This window comes from Xiphophorus maculatus, chromosome 18 (genome assembly GCF_002775205.1).
Source record: "Xiphophorus maculatus strain JP 163 A chromosome 18, X_maculatus-5.0-male, whole genome shotgun sequence".
In the NCBI taxonomy this organism is placed as follows: Eukaryota; Metazoa; Chordata; class Actinopteri; order Cyprinodontiformes; family Poeciliidae; genus Xiphophorus; species Xiphophorus maculatus.
The window spans coordinates 27,798,997-27,815,578 of NC_036460.1; the positions used below are offsets into that span (position 1 = coordinate 27,798,997).

Below are 16,582 nucleotides of genomic sequence, written 5' to 3' on the forward strand. Positions count from 1 at the left end.
CGTTAATTAAAGAGATATATAAAACCTCTGCAACAATACAACACATCCCTGTGTGCTTTTACTACTGTTATCAGCCAGTGCATCCCTGGGTATTATTGCAAGCGGTGCAGAGTGAGGAGACAATTTAGAGTCTACTGGTGGCAGCAGCGAAACAACAAGAGTGTTTATCAGGGTCTTTGGAGAGACACAGGAAATTGAGTTTGTCCAGTCTAATGATGGGCAGAGTCACGCAGCTGTACAGGCGTACCATTTCTCCTCTATTAGCGAAGATGTGTTATTCATGAGGGCAAATCCAGTATGAACTATCCGACATTGACATTCTACGCATTCGCGTCTCATTGTCTGTCCGGGTGGGAGGGGAGGGGTGATGAGGGGAGCCAAGGCATTCTGTTTTATTCACTTATTCACCTACTTTCTGAAAAACATGGGAACTTGGTAACCGCAGGAACAGTTGGAGAGGTAAACGGAGGTGAAGTCAAAACTTCACAGAACGACTCGGAGCTCAACGACTTGCGACGAGGGTGTTAACACGCGGGGCCAGAGCACAAATAGCTGCACAGTTTTTTTTATTACTATTTTAACACATTATCTCTCTCTGTGTATGTGAGCTTGCGTCTTTATTCTGCCAAGTTCCAAATAGGCGCAATTGGCATATACATGCTTTGTTGCGTCCTTATCTATTAATATAATGCAATCTGAAGCTGAATGGTTTCCTTTTTGTGTGTGAGCTTACAATGCTGCTATAACAGACACTGATTTTTTTTTGTCTTTGTCAACCATTTTTAAGAACAGCCTTTCGTCTTTTTTTTTTTTTTTTTTTACAGAAAACCAGTCATGCTGTTGAAAGCCTGTAAGCGTGTAAGCAAACATCAATTAGACTTTTATGCCGTCACGCCGTCGTGAGCTGCGTCATTTACATCTCAGTCCGAAGCGTCACAGTGCGTCCCCTCCGGCCCCCATCCAGTCTGAAACACGAGTGGTGGTAATGTACGAGGTGTCTTGTTGCGCGATTGCGTTTGTGTTTACATCTGCGTTTAGTGGTGCAATTACACGGGGCGAGCTGTCAGGTACTGAAGTCAGAGAGGAAGGGAACGCGATGCCAGCTGCGAAGGGAGAGCACGCGCGATCTCTGGGTGTTGCTGTAAACAAGGAAATGGGTGTTTACTGCTCGCCTGCCTCCCAGCCAGTGTGTAGAAAGAGCTTCCACATTATATATTCATGTTGTCTAAAACCTCACCTGGGATGAGGGTAAAAAAAATTAAATTAAATAAAATATTTCCTCCACAGAGAGAAAGGGAGTTGAGGAAGACGTGCTGCGCTGCTATTAATAGCTTTTCTCGCTGCTTTTGGTGTTTTAACATTCAGTGATGTTACAATTAAAAAGTTGAATTTGTTTTATTGGGATATACCGTCAACACTTTGGCTGTTTTAGTGTATGATCAAACCAGATTTGCACCTTTAGAGACTGAACTTGTTTTTGCCCGTTCTTCTTTTCAACATAGAACAGTTTCCCTGCAACAGTAAGTTGTATCTTCGCCATATCTACTTTATTGCAACCACCTTGTTTTGATGGTGTGGATTTTATGTTCAGGGGGACATTTTGGCGTCCAAAGTCAACTTCTTGCACTGGATTTTATTTAGCAGTTTCAGGGTCAACAGGACACAATACAAATGCACATACTTCCTCTACAACACTGCCTATGTTTCCATTAACCATTAAATTGCGCAAATTGAAAGTAAGAAAATAAATTAACTTAATGGAAACACACCAATTTTAAAAAAAATATGTTATTTGATCAAAAGTTTCTTGTGCTAGGATGAGGTGGTTTTTCAGCCGTAACCTCATACACTTTTTATGACATCGCACAAGTCACGTGATCAACAGCCTTATGTTACTACTGGAGAAAACCATGAAGAAGACAACAGGAAGTAGTAGGAGGATGATGGTTTGTTTTTGTTTCTAACAAGCTCCATCAGAGCTCTCACAGACTGGCACAGTTCATAAAAAGTTGTCACTTCAACGTATTGAATCCTTAGCTCTTCTGTAAAATTGGCAACCACAGTTTCTCCAAAACGCAGCATACGCAGCCGCTCGCAAGGGTGTCGTCACTCCAACACCCGAATCAGACACTGACATCTCCTCTGATGGTTGATAGATGATGAGCGCCGTGGCTGAGTTCTGAATATATCTCATGTGACCTCTATTTTTACTGACTTATCGCGTGAGCAAGTTTATTCACGTATAATTTTAATTTCATTTCAGATTTAGTGGAAACACAGCAGTTGCGAAATTGTGTTTTTCCAACATTGGCAGAATATCGACAAAGATTTGCGCACATTTATAATATAAATGCAGCTACAGTTTTAGAGGAAAAGGGAATTAGTTGCGATGTTTTGTTGTTGTTTTTTTCTCGCAGGCTGAGGCGAGCAAGCAGAGAGGAGGTGCATCCTTATGGTGCTAACATGATTAGCAGATCACTGATTTAAACTGTCTCCCTATCTCGGCAACATCTACATTCTCAATCCCCCACGCTCTCCCAGTGTATCAGGCTTATCGCTTTCTGTCTCTCGCCTGCTCAGATAATTCTTCTGTTAGAGATCTGCTACCTAATTCTTATTGAAGACATGCATGAGGGAAGGGTTTAATGGAAAAAGTTTAGGGCCTGAAAAAATAATTACTGGAGTGAGGAGATAATTTTCTTTTTCTTGGATAAACTCCTTGCCATGACAGGTGATTAAAATAAGCCATCTAATCTCACAACAAATATAAAAGCAAACGGCAGCTTAGGTTTGATTTGTGCCTTTTTTTTTTTTCTTTTTTTTTTTAAACATTCTTGCTAAAAATCCTCCTTACACGAGGGTCACAATTTCACAAGAAATTGTGAACCACTGAGACCCAAAATTAACAATTAGGAAGCCACATCTCAAATACCAGGTGCGCGCCGCTTAATGTAAATTTCTCCTCGCGGTGCGGCTGGAAAATTTACTGTGTCTTGTCTTATTTGTCTGATAAATAAAGCAAACTCTTATTTCCCAGAAGAAACGGAAAGGGGGAGAGAGAAAAAAAAACTACATTTTCACCAATTTACTCAAGTCAGCAGGTGCCGTGCTTGATACGTCTTCATGGGAATGGCAAGTAAAGAGGAAAACACCCGCAGAGTGATAAAGTAGCGAAACGGCGCTCTCGTTAAGGCTTGAAGGTGTGAAAAATCTGAACATGGCTCATAACAGACAGAGCCATCCAGGTCCTGGTGATAGCAAAAATCAGAGCGTGGGGATGGGGGGGGGTTCTCTCAGGGTAGGACAAGGTTACTGGTGCAACATTTTCCCCCCCTTTGTCACTAACCTTCCACCCCTTTTGATAGTGTTGAGCCATGAAGAATCACCTCATTTATTGAGCACTTTTTTTTTCTTTTTTTTTTTTTGGCTTAGTGAGGGTTGCATGCGTCTTCCATTGTGGCCCAGTGGCAGAGCTCAACAAATAGGATTAGATTTGTTGCCCGTGAGAGCACGCTCCCGTTCAGGTGACACGCGAGCTCGGCGTGCGCGCCGGCAAGCGCGACTAGAAAACGGGAGAATTACCGCTAAAGGTCAGCAGAGTCAGACGCTGAATGTCACAGCTTAGCCACAGTTTGGCAAGAAAATACATTCAGATAAATAGGCTTGTCTCCCGGGAAAATGCCCGAGACTGAATTTCCAGCATAAAAGACCTGGGATTACAGGGTGGGTTAAAAGGCAACAGAGGGATATCGATTGGAGGACAGCGTATCCAGGCTCCACGTTGCTTTGAATAATAAATTGACTAGAAGGCAAGCCGAGGGAGGGGGTTTCAGATGGAACCTTGGTAATGGACTGAATTGGGCTCATCTTGGGATGAGACTGTGCAAAATGTCCCATCTCCTATCTAGTGCATCTTAGGGACTCGTGTCGTTGATCGGAAAGTGCCTCCAGAGCAGCTGACTGCAACTATTCCACAGCCCATTTAGCAGCACAAACTGACTAATCACAAGCCCTCTCTTGTGGGGAAAGTAATACCAGCAGACGCAGAAGCAAGGAATCAAGAGTCTCCCGACGGTGGCAGAATATTGGAAGGGGCGATTCCTGGAAGGGCCGCATCATGTGTCGGATGAGACCAATCGGAATCAGCGAGGAGTCTCGTGACTCGGAGGAGCAGGTGTTATTGTTTGTTATCTTTTAAGTACGTTCGTTCTGTTGGCGGCAGCGCTTTCGTGGGATTAATGTGGTAAAGTGTGAGCAAGAGGGTCCATATGCGTACCATGCTCTGTGCCATGAGCTGAAAATATTAGAGACATTATACTGCTTCGTGAAATCAAGAGAGAATTCATAAGTCTCTTGACTTTTTTGTCAATAAAGTCTATTGTTTCACTCTATATACCACATTGTGCTCTGATGTAGTATTTTGTAGAGATGCACCAGTGTGATAATATCTGTATTGGTCCTCATATTGAAAAAAAAATCTAGATTGGGTTTCAGTGACAATGTGCCAGATCCGTAAGGGCAGATCTATTCAGTCTAATTCTAGACCTCGTGCTCTGATCAACGTCATGCTTTATTACTTATTTTTAGAATTCCTAATTGCACTTTCTGAACAATTTGAAAAAATGTTGCAGTTTAATTTTTACATGTTTTACCAAGTTAGTCAACCTGTTGTTTTTTTAAGTTTCTTATTTATTTCACATTGGCTGTTCTACTCCTAATTGCACTGACTGAACAAATTGTTTTAACATGTTAGACCAAGCTTGTGAAGCTACTGGTGTTTTTAAATGTGCCGTATGGGAGCTGAGATGTCAAATAAGTTTAGAATTGAGTACATTTATGTCTATGTTTGCAAAAAAAAAAAAAGACGTAATCCTCAGGTATCGGTGTCGGAAGTGGAAAATGTGGATCAGTGCATCACTAGTTTGACATTTATATTACATAGTAACTTCTCTTTCAGCTAAACCACCCTCACCCCAAATGATAACTCTAGGAAAATTATAAATTGAGTTAATCCTCAATGTACAATGAAGCTTCTATGTCCAGGACAGACCATTCTTCTTCAGTGAACTTTGATAAAACTGTAAATGAGACAAGATCATTTTCATCTTATATTGTGTTGTAATGGAAAATTACATTTTGACACATGATCAAACATGTTTCTCTTGTAAAAAAAAAAACGTGTTGAAACTGAATAATGTAATAACATGTAAGGCTCGTCTTTGACGTGTTGACAGTCTCTAATTTTATTATGTAGTAATATACAGTACATATGAACACATTTGAAATCATTGTGCAGTAATTTGTGGACACTTACCTCAATGTGGCATTTACTTTGCGTTCTACTGCAGTAGAAATGCGTAATGCTCATGTGAAAAACAAAATGCATGTAAAGGGTTTCCTCACATGTTGTACATATGGAAAATTGGATTGTTTTCCATATCATTTTCATTTTGTGTAGTAACTTGTAAATGTGTGTCTTGTGACCAATTATACACTATGCTCATATGTGAAACAAATGTGGAGGGATCATAATGTGTGAGATCTCCTATTTCAAATGCTGATTTATGTTGAGTAATAAACAAAATACTTACACTAACGTGCAAAATACATTTGGGGGGGAAAAAATCATGTGGAGAACATTTTTGTCACTTTTTTTGTAACTTTTTTAACCTGAGCTTTTTCGACAGGCAGAAACTTTCAAGTCCATCATTGTGGCTATTTTGTCAGGTCGTCAAAAGTGAAACAGCAAAGATTGAGATTTTTGGTTCAGAATTAAAAGTCTGGTTTGTCAGTGAAAGTAAACGGAACATTTCCTTTGTTAATGTAATTAACTACAAGGTCTTGAAGTTGCAGTGAATTTTTGCGATTCTGTATTTTGTCCCCAGCCATTTTTATCCTTTTCGTCACACTTTTATTCAGCGGTTTTACTAATTTTTTTAGAGTGCAAACAAGTTACACTCATTTCAAAGCTGCAGTTTAGCAATGTCATAACAAAATTCACCAATGTAATTCAATTTGCTTTTAACTTTTTGTGTCAGCTTTGATGTTTATAACGCCCATATTTACCACAGTACACTATAATAGACATATTTGGCTTCAGAGTATGATTTTGACATAGATTGAGTAGTTATTCCACTGGTTTTATTAAAACATATATTTTATTCACTCATACTGAGATAGCCAAACACATTTAGAGTGTGAAGTACTGTGTAGGAAAGTCTTTATGGCTCATATCTTGTTTTACAGAAAGTGTATCGGATGCATTACAATAGATTTTATTCCAACTGACAACAAAATAAAGCAAACTCTAAAAAACCCAAAACCTGAATTACCCTGTAGAACTGAACACAGAAGCCGTGACAAAACTGACCTGGTGTCAGGCACTGGGACAAAATCTAATTGGGTTTGGGGAACTAAATGCTGCAGAGTTGAGCTAATTTTACTTCATGAATAAAAGCAAAGTCCTCTTTCCTCTTTTTTAGTTTTGCTAAACATAATAATGACAGAAGAGCAACAAAAGAAATTCTTGATACTTTGCTGGTCTAAATTCATCAAAATGTTCAATATGTTCGGGTTTGGTTTGCTCTTATTCACTCATATTTTGTGGGACAGCACCTTTAACCTCCGTCTCCGTCTTTGTTCTCTACAGGCTGTGGGCTGGAGTTCCTGCTGGTTCTCTGTGGCCTCAAGTTTTCCTGGTCCTGCCCCCGTCACTGCATATGCTACACTGCGCCCAGTACCGTCTCCTGTCAGGCCCACAACTTCCTGTCGATCCCTGACGGCATCCCTCCGGACAGCGAGCGCATTTTCTTGCAAAACAACAAAATCCACCGCCTGCTACGAGGGCACTTCAACCCAAACACGGTCACTCTGTGGATCTACTCCAACAACATCACGTACATAGAGCCGTCCACCTTCCACGGCTTCACGTTGCTGGAGGAGCTGGACCTCGGAGACAACCGCCACCTGCGCTCTTTGGCCGAAGATACCTTCCACGGCCTGAATCGGCTCAGCGCGCTTCACCTGTACCGCTGTGGTCTCAGTTCACTTCCGAACAACATCTTCAAAGGCCTTCGGAATCTACAGTACCTCTATTTGCAGGTACATTTCGAACAGACATTGTTAAAACTTTGAATTCTGACCTCAAGTTTTGTTTTCGTTGGTGCGCCATCCAAGAATTCAGAGTCAGGGCGTGTAGAAGGGTGGCACACTGAAATAGAACATTTCATCTAAATATCTAAATAAACTAAACACATGAATCTGTTTAGAATGTTTGTTACAGCGGCTTAGGGCACAGGCTACATTTTCTAGTCACGTTTAGCTTAGCATAGCATAAACAACTATTTTTAGCATTGTCATGCTAACGCTATTCAACTTATCAATTTAAAGTCAAAACACCTGCAGCTGTTTGTTACAGCGGCTTAGGGCACAGGCTACATTTTCTAGTCACATGATTAGCCTGATTAGCTTAGTGTTGCTTAAACAACTATTTTTAGCATTGTCGTGCTAACTCTATTCAACTTACTCAAAGTCGAAACACCTGTAGCTGTTTGAAACAGGGGCTTAAATTGTTCTTGTCACATGATTAGCCTAGCATTGCTGAAACAACTATATTTATCACTGTTGTGCCTACTCTCCAACTTATTTATCAACTTTAAGTCAAAATTATCAAATGGTTAGACTACAAATTGCAAACGACTACTTAATTACCCTCGTTTCGCCTTTATAAAGAGTTTTTTTGTGCAGTAGTTTGAGGTCGTTTTTTGTTATTAATAAAAATCATATACACCAACTGACATGAAGTAGGTGACAAAACACTGATCTATATAAGATATGATATGAACAAGCTCTGGTGTAGGGAGTCAATCAGATTTCAAGGATATTCTGTAGTTTTGAGACATACTACTAAGTGGGGTTGCAATGTTTCTATAAATGTTTTATAAATGATCCGTCATTGACAGTAGGGTGAGGCCATGAAACCGGAAGACTCCGGCTGTTTTCTCTTTAAAGATAAATGAGAAGATGCTCCAAAGATCAGAAAACAAGAGCTAAACTACCCAACATAGTCATCAACTCTTGTTGGGTCGACAAATGCTGTTTCTGTGAAAGTCTGGAACAGCTAATATGTATTAATCAAGGTGAGCTTTGTCTCTACTGATTAATGTCACCATGAGAGTCTGACAGAAGAGCGCTGACAACATGGAAAATGATTGCCATGTCTAAGTAGTAATTTAAAACTTGTTCATGGACGCTTGTGGTAAAAACAAAAGCACACCCTCTGTCAAGTCATGCCAATTCTAGATTCTGAAATTATCTAAATCCAACTCCAAATGTACGAAACCATACATCGCAGACTTAAGATACCAAACTCTGGGTGATTACAAACTATGCCAATTTTGTATTTTCTGTGTTTCTGTGTTAATAGTGGCCATTCATGTAATTATCAGCTACCGTTGAAACCAGATATTTACATCTGAATAAAAAAAAAAATTAGCTCATAGTTTGAAGTCAAATCAGATCAAACTTTCATGTTTTAGCTTAAACTACCAAAATTAGTTCTATTTGTTTAATCCCAGAAAACTTGGCAACAACTTTTATTTGGAATATAAAATGTATTATATTGAGTGCTTGTTGCAACCTTGTGCCACGTGGACATAAGTTTAGGTTTTAACATCAACAGCAAAGTAAGACATTACAATTTACAATCCATCCACTATGTGTCTTCTCAGGATAATCACCTGAAGTATCTGCAGGATGACACATTTATGGATCTCCACAACCTCAGCCACCTGTTCCTCCACGGAAACCGTCTGTGGAGCCTCAACCAGAACACCTTCAGAGGACTTCGAGCCTTGGACCGTTTGCTTCTGCACAAAAATCTGATCGAGTGGATCGACCGTTTGGCCTTTCACGACCTGAAACGCCTCACCACCCTCTACTTGTTCAACAACACCCTCGTGGAATTGTCTGGACAGTGCCTGGACATGCTTCCTGCCTTGGAATACTTACGCCTCAACGACAACCCCTGGTCATGTGACTGCAAAGCCCTTTCGCTCTGGGAATGGTTGAAAAGGTTTAGAGGTTCGACTTCTTCGGTCGGCTGCCAGGCCCCGGTCAACATGGTTGGGAAAGACCTCAAAGAGCTGCGCATGGAGGACTTCTCCAGCTGTTCTTCGACGGTTTCTGAGTCCAGATCGCAGACTAACAATCTATCTGGCACGGTCAATCCCTCCATGAACCGTGGAGTCGCAGTCGGCTCTGGAGATCAGACCCACATCGTGGATCCCTCGAGACCCGGGCCGCCTAAAAACTGTACAAAGCCTCGCAATCGAGGGAGCAAGAAGAAGGGTGACAACGAGGTTCACCACTCAAAGGAGGTCATGTCAGAAAAAGATGATTCCTCCCATGATTTCACAGAGGGACGAAAACATGACCACACATCCCCAGATGGCACAGTCACACAGAGAAAGCACAAGTGTCCTCGGACCACTGTTCGTCCCCCCAGTGGGGTACAACAAGCCAACAATAAGGCCCTCTCATCCAAGGCTTCACTACATATCCAAGCACTCTTTGTGGCCTTGATAGTGACAAATATCGACCACATTCTCCGCTGACCTTCAGAGGGTTTAACAAATCTGACAAAAAAAAAGGCAAAGCACAGCCCTCAAGACCTCTCTCTTGCTCCTGCACTACAAGGCCTGTGTCTCTTATGTATGTGTGTGAATGTGACTATATGTGTAAATGTTGTAGGGAGCTTTATTGTTCAAACTGAAGACGATATCAAAAAGCATCAATCATTTGTGAGGGAAAGATTCAGAGCACAAAAAGTCAGACTGAAAATGATCGGAAGTCAATGCAAACTAAGCTTGCACTGCCAATGCCAGTATGATTTCTTCACCATACATCTTGGTGTTTTATTTTATTTTTATTTTTTTTACTCGACCAGAGCTTGGATAACCAAAATTCAATAAAAAGAAAGTATGGGTAAGAGACATAAGATAACTCAAGCTAACACTTGCTAGCTAAGTGGCTCTGAATGTCTTCAAATAGTCCATTTAGCTTTAGCTTCGTTGTGTTGAAGATGGCAACGCTGACAGCAAGGAATCAACAAATAATTCTGTTTGAGACTTTTTTTTGCTTTTAATAGCTTTCTGTTCTAAATTTTGTAAAGTGCAACTCCTTGTTTTAAAGCGTTGGAATGCCAGCAGTTTCTCAATGAATATCAAACTGAAAGGTTTTGAATAAAAACCCCATTGCCTTTAGATTGTATTGGCCATAAAGAGAACAGCCATTAAACTCACACAGAGTTACTAAGCTGTAGCAGATGATAGAAATATATTTCTTAGACATTTTGTTACTTTTTTCGTGTGCTAATCTACCTTCTGCCTGCACAGTATTTCTGCACACTATTCTCTCTTCCATCTTCATTAACATCTCTTCTGTTCTGTGCAACTGAAGATTAAGCTGCTAATTTCTTCATGATGACAAGGATTGCCATTTGCTATTTTCATCTGCTTGGAAACGTGCGTCTCTTGGGGGGATCAAGCTGTGAATATCGAGGAGTCTGTCTATATCTTGTGTAAGATGTTGTTCATTTGATTGTTTTGTTTTTTTTCCTACGACACAAAACGGACCTACCGATACACACCCTGTTGCAGGGCCAAGAGGAGCCTTAGAGGTCAGAGGTGAAGTTTCTGGGTTTCTTCGTAAAGAGTGCGAGGAGCCATTTTGCTTTTTTCTTTTCCCTTGATCGCTCAACCTCAAAAGGTACACACAAAACAGGACTCCTTCAAAAAAACCAACAAAAAACAACAAAACACGGGCATACCTTAAATAACTCAATGAACAGTTAAAGGGAACAATTGAAAAGGAGCAACTTTCCAACTGGGCTCAAGCAGAGTTGTGCCTCTTCATGTACTGTTGCGGATCCCCGTGGAGACGAGGATTTCATTACAAGACGGTTCGTCTTTGAAGAGGGAAGTGCAAAACTGTTACGGGACGACTCGCTGTACTTCTGGAGCTTTCGTGCCTCCCTCGAAATATGTCACAAGTTCAAATAAAAGTGTTTGTATCGACGGCGTGAACTGTATCAGTAACGACGGAGACGAGAGGACATCTCACAGTGCTGATAATCATTCTACTGTATTACTACAAGAAAAAACGGTATCAGTGACATCGACAATGATAACAGGGTTTTCTGGCTCCTCCCATCAAGGGGAGCGTTTGAGTTGTTCTGTTGACTTCTTTATTTTTCATGTTTCTATTTTTAGAGCCGTCGTTTTGAATCGTTTCTCATCCTTTTCTTTCTCGTTCTTGCTGTATGGCTATTCATCTTTTTTTTTTTTCTTTACCATGGATAAACTGTTCAGTAAGTTATCATTGAAAACAGCACAAAAATGTTTATAAAGATATTAAAGTCTATATCTTCTTATGTCTACCGTTGCAGTCTGTATGACTGTTTATTCTTGCTGCGTTTGGCTAATGTGGGGGGACACAGAAAAAAAACAACGTTCCCCTGAATCTATTTTAAACAAAGATATATTCTGTCAGCATATTTTAGGGTTTGCTCTCACTCAGTTCTCTGTTTGTCTGTGCAATACTTTGCCACGTGTCTCTGATTCGATGCTACCGGCTGAACTATTTCTGCCTTCATTAACTAGACCTCGGCTTCCTACACATCTAAAAGACTGTCCAACAATACAAAGAGTAAGTATTAGAATTTTTCAGCAACCACCGGGGGGAAAAAAACTCAAACTAAAATCAAGGAGGAGCTAGGAGAAAGCTGTTCTTTCATCAAAGTGGTCTTTAAGTTATAACAATTAAGAATATCACATGGAATATGCAGATTTTCTCGACTATTGTCTTGCATATTAAGGTGCATTCCTACCAACCCTTAAATCAAACTCTAGTTCATTTGCCTTGAAAGTTTGGTTCATTTGGGGAAGTATGAATGCGCAAGCTAAATAAACCAAAACAGCGAACTCTAGTCCGCCTAAAAACCAAGGTCTCTGTTGCGGTTCAAATGCATATGTGGGTGCAAGCGGACTGGAGACCGTCCCATAAACAAGAAGTGGACTACAACGGAGGGCACGCAACATGCAAGTCTAACACTAGAGGGAGAAATGGCTTGCGATATTTTACCAAAGCCAAACGAGAAATCCTACAGTCGCTGAAATCTGGAGCAACTCCATTTGTGTTTACATTTTGTGAACAAGGAAGTTGAGCGAATGTCTTCTCCAAAAGTTTTTCTGTTGCTTCCTAGAGCAGTTCTTTGGTTCAGCGCCACCACAGCTGAAGGGGTGAACAGGTTTTTTAATTAGTTTGGATTGTTTGATGGAGTTCAGTACGAAAAACCACGCAAAGTGAAAATGTAAGAAATGGTGCAACTTAGGTCCCCAATCGAACTGAGTCTAGCGGACTATCAGGTGTGTAAACACCCGTAATGGCCCTTCAAAGCAGTTTTCTATTTAAATTCTAATTCCCGTTGAAATTATGATCACAGGACAGAAAATAATCCAAAAGTAGGTAGTCAGTGTGATATCCTTGATTCACCTGAATAAATGAATGGGCTGATGATTTGAGAAAATGGGTCAGCACCCTTAGCATACTACTACATTCGCTACAAAATGCTTTGTTATATATGGAAATATAAGATTAAAGGAAAGAATGAGTGATAATTGAATAATATAATGAAGAAATTGCAGTTGATTAGTAGACAAGAAAACACAAAATTATAATAATGTGGAATAATGAGTTTTTCCAACACTGGTTTAGGTTCTATCAGGGGCGGATGGGTCAAAGCAACCTATTTTAACACAAGGGTACACAAAATTAAAAATAATTATTTTAAGTATTGAATTTGAAGAAAAAAATCTCTCATTAATAGGGATATTAGCAAGTAGAAGTACCTGTGGTAACCCAACCTACCTAAATCAGGAAGTTTTCATCTGATTTAAGGTTCGTCAGCCTTTTTATACATTGTATGTAAATATATTGGTTCAATTCTACATTTAGAATTCAAATTATTTCTTTATAAAAGTCCACCACCAAAGCCCAGTTCATGAATAGATTCACTTTTGCCCTTCTGCTCAGCTTTTGTGTTTTAAAGTTCACAGGCTTCTAAAGGGAAGTAATTTCAGTACTTCAGTATTAATGTTCAACTTGGAAACCCTGGACTTGAAAATCTATGGAGATTTTGGTCCTGCCATTGTTTTGCATTTTTGCCTTACAGCATTTTAACTTTAAGTTTAACTTTTAGTAAGACAGAACATTCAGTCCGTTACAGTTTTATGTTTTCAGGACTGATGTTTATTTTGCGATTATTAATAATTTGTCGCTGTGGTAGATTAGCTAATTTAAACCCCTGCTCTACTGATCTGTCAGAGTGTGGGTCGCCTTTTTTGTTGTTCTTTAACGGAACCAAAACCCACCAAATTCCACAGCACATCTACATGTTCGTTTGTCAAAGTCAAGCTAGCATAACTGACCTATTTCCCTCTTCCTTACTATTTTTTATTTTTTTAGCTAAATCGTTTTCCTGACTTTGTAATCTAGTTGTAACGTTGACAATTAGTGACTGCATCCCTTTTTCTTCTAAGTATCATGCATAAATGTAAAATTTTGCACGTTATGTTGACAACTTGACATCTAAAACCATTGTTAGTCATCTTCGGTGAGCAGCTTTTTGTCCTCCAGGAAGGAGCTAGGGGACGGGATCTTGAACGTGTGATGTCACATCGCAACATGTCTACAATAACTTCATTTAATTGTGTGTAAATGATTATGTGGCTTTGTATGATAGCTCTGTGACAAACTGGCCACCCATAATAAGTTGCTCATGTTGCTAAACACCCACAAATTTGTGAAAAATACTTTGAATTTAAAGCTTGTAGAAAGAATCTAAAGTCAGGGAGAAAGTACTCCCACAGTCACTCTTTCAATCTCATTTACCAGACTTATTACAAAAGGTAGTCCAGAGAAATACATGTACTTCTAATCTTTCCAATTCAAAGAAAATCTAACAAGCAGTTTTTGTTCATATATATTTTTTGTCAGGCCTAAATCAGCTGAAAGGTTTTCTATATAACAGCTGGTGAGAGAAATTGCATAAAATAGTGAATTTGCTGCTGTATTTTAATTAAAAAGCTCAATGAAGTGAAACTGGTACCATAAAAAAAAAAATAAGCTGAGTAGAACATTGGCAGAGGGAGAGAGACTACAGTCTGTCTGTAACAGAGCAGTTGGATAGAGAAAAAATATACATCTGAATTTATGTGGAAAGGAATTAAACACAAATAAAACCTAATCAAATGTTGTCTCTCTGCAATGAAACGGAGAGGAAACAAACTGATAAAGAACGAACACATTATGAGTAAATACAATACAGCGCTCTAGCAAACTTTTCTCAGACAGATGATTTCTACACAAACATATGAACATAGATCCCTCATTATTATACGAAGCCCGTCTCAACGTGGAAAAATTCATATCACTTATTTATACAGGAAAAATGCTGCTGTTTTTTTTGTTTTTTTAACATTTTGTGGGACCAAAATCCCCGACCGAAAACGCTGCGCCACAAGTACCCGCCCCCTCGTAATGCAACCTTTGACTATCTGTGCCCGTTTCTTTGCTTTTTAATAGACTCGCCGACATCGCTGTGTGGCTTTAATTAAAACCATGCAATTAGAAAATTGAAAAAGAGATGAAGAAAGTGGGGGTGAGCCAGAAAGAGAGACGGCACGCCAAGGGACGCGATAATTAAGAGCCGGAGCGCCACGGAGCGCCACAACACTTGCGCCTCGTGTGACTTTTCTCCACCGCCGCTTCGTTCCCGCCGAGTCCCTCCCTCCACGCTCCTTCGCAAAGCTTATAGCACCTCTTTCACCAGAAAAATAAAAACTGCTTTTCTTATGGCAGCTCTTTTATTTTGTCTATTTGTTTGGCTGAAAGATGCCCCCAGAGCAGTTTTGTGCTCCAGTTCTTCAACAGCAGCCAGGCCGCATGCTGAAGTGACGGGCTTGAGCAGCTCGAGGCCACGCCAGCACCTGCATGGATTACAGGCTCACTAATCCTCTGCTTCTCGACCTCTAGTCAAATGAAATATGAGGGAGAAAGACTGAAAGTCAGAGTGGAGTGTTCCTCGATGCGACGCAGCTACAACGTTTAGGCTGGTTTATGAAGGAGGGGTTCGTCATCCGTCTGTTCGGTTGGAGGACTGAAGCTGACGCAATTAAAATCAAAAGTAGAAATATATTTAGATTTTTAGTTTACCTTATGCATTTCTGCCTTATTATGCAAATGAGGAGGGCCGGCGTCTTAAAGGGGCCGTATTAAGTAAAATTGACTTTTTTCAGCTTTACATCATGGTTTTGTAATGTCATGTTTGATTTAGACAGTATTTTTATAACGACTGAAGGTAAAGCAGCTGTTTGATTCTGCTATAAAATGACACTATGTGGCTGAAAAACACATCATACTGCGTCTGTAAGGCTTAACCTTCTGCCTATATATTCAATCTTAGGTGTATATATATATATATATATATATATATACAGTATATTACAACTTTGTATTTATCACCTAAGATGGAGTAGCTTTCAACAAATAATTTCCGCTTGGGAATGAATAAAGTATATTCTATTCTATTTTATTGGTTGGTTAACATTCTACTATACAAAAAAAATATTAAAACGGCACATAGAGATAAAAGCAGTTGTGGGGGAAATATATATATATAACCCTCACCAGCAATATGGACTACTCTAACAAATACAAAAAGAGAAACAAAACTATATAATTTTGTAAGATCTGTTCTGGTTTGGTATTTATATTAGTTACGCCAGGTGTTTGCTAATTGCTGCTGCCGCTAGTCTAGAGGAGTGCTGGAAGCGCGGGAAAGGAGTGATCTGTGGGGCGGGAGCTCTATTACGGACTCCAGCTCCTAGGAGGAGCTTTGTGGAAATAGGCAGAGCTTTGTGAGAGCAAGCGTTTAGGCACCCCCGAATGGTTGCCACGGGTGATTCAAGCATTCCTCAAACATGCATGAAAGGATCAAGGCAACCCTCCAGGTATGGTTTAGATCTGGGAGTAACATTATAACATCATATAAAGCTCAGATAAATTGATTTTACTTATTATGTAAAATCAGTAACATGCAATAAATACGGTAAATAAAAAAAAAGTCAATACAGCCAATAAAATCATCTAATAAACAGAATAAGATGATGAATCAATTCTCCTTTCACTGTAAACGGTAGTTAGGAAGGCAAAACAAATAACATAAGGCTCAGTGTTTGACAACGGCAGCCTTTGGTGCAGAGAAAGATGATGATTCTCAACAATTAATGAAATCATTTAAAAGGCTTCTAGCCCATCTTCCACAGGGGGCCAATTGGGAGTACATTCTTGGTCTGAGAAGAAATTTTAACCTTTTATGTAAAAATATCTTTCCAGGACTTGAAACGAGACGTTTCATGGTAAAATAAGTACTAACCAGTTCTATTATACTCACCCACTTGGAATTATCATCTAACCTACACTGAAATACCTCCGGCCTAAAAAGGTTGATATTCTGGTGCTA

The 16,582-nt window shown here is 39.8% G+C and overlaps 1 protein-coding gene across 1 annotated transcript in view; it reads left to right on the forward strand.

The window, feature by feature from the left end:
* rtn4rl1 (reticulon 4 receptor like 1) overlaps nucleotides 1-11,429 on the forward strand; it is a 190,783-nt gene extending 179,354 nt beyond the window's left edge. Inside the window, exons 2-3 of the mRNA XM_023350773.1 lie at nucleotides 6,650-7,101; nucleotides 8,730-11,429. Of these exons, the coding sequence (XP_023206541.1) occupies nucleotides 6,650-7,101; nucleotides 8,730-9,614 (1,337 nt within the window). The 3' untranslated portion in view covers nucleotides 9,615-11,429. The remainder of the gene's footprint in view (nucleotides 1-6,649; nucleotides 7,102-8,729) is intronic.
* Nucleotides 11,430-16,582: the final 5,153 nt, after the last annotated feature.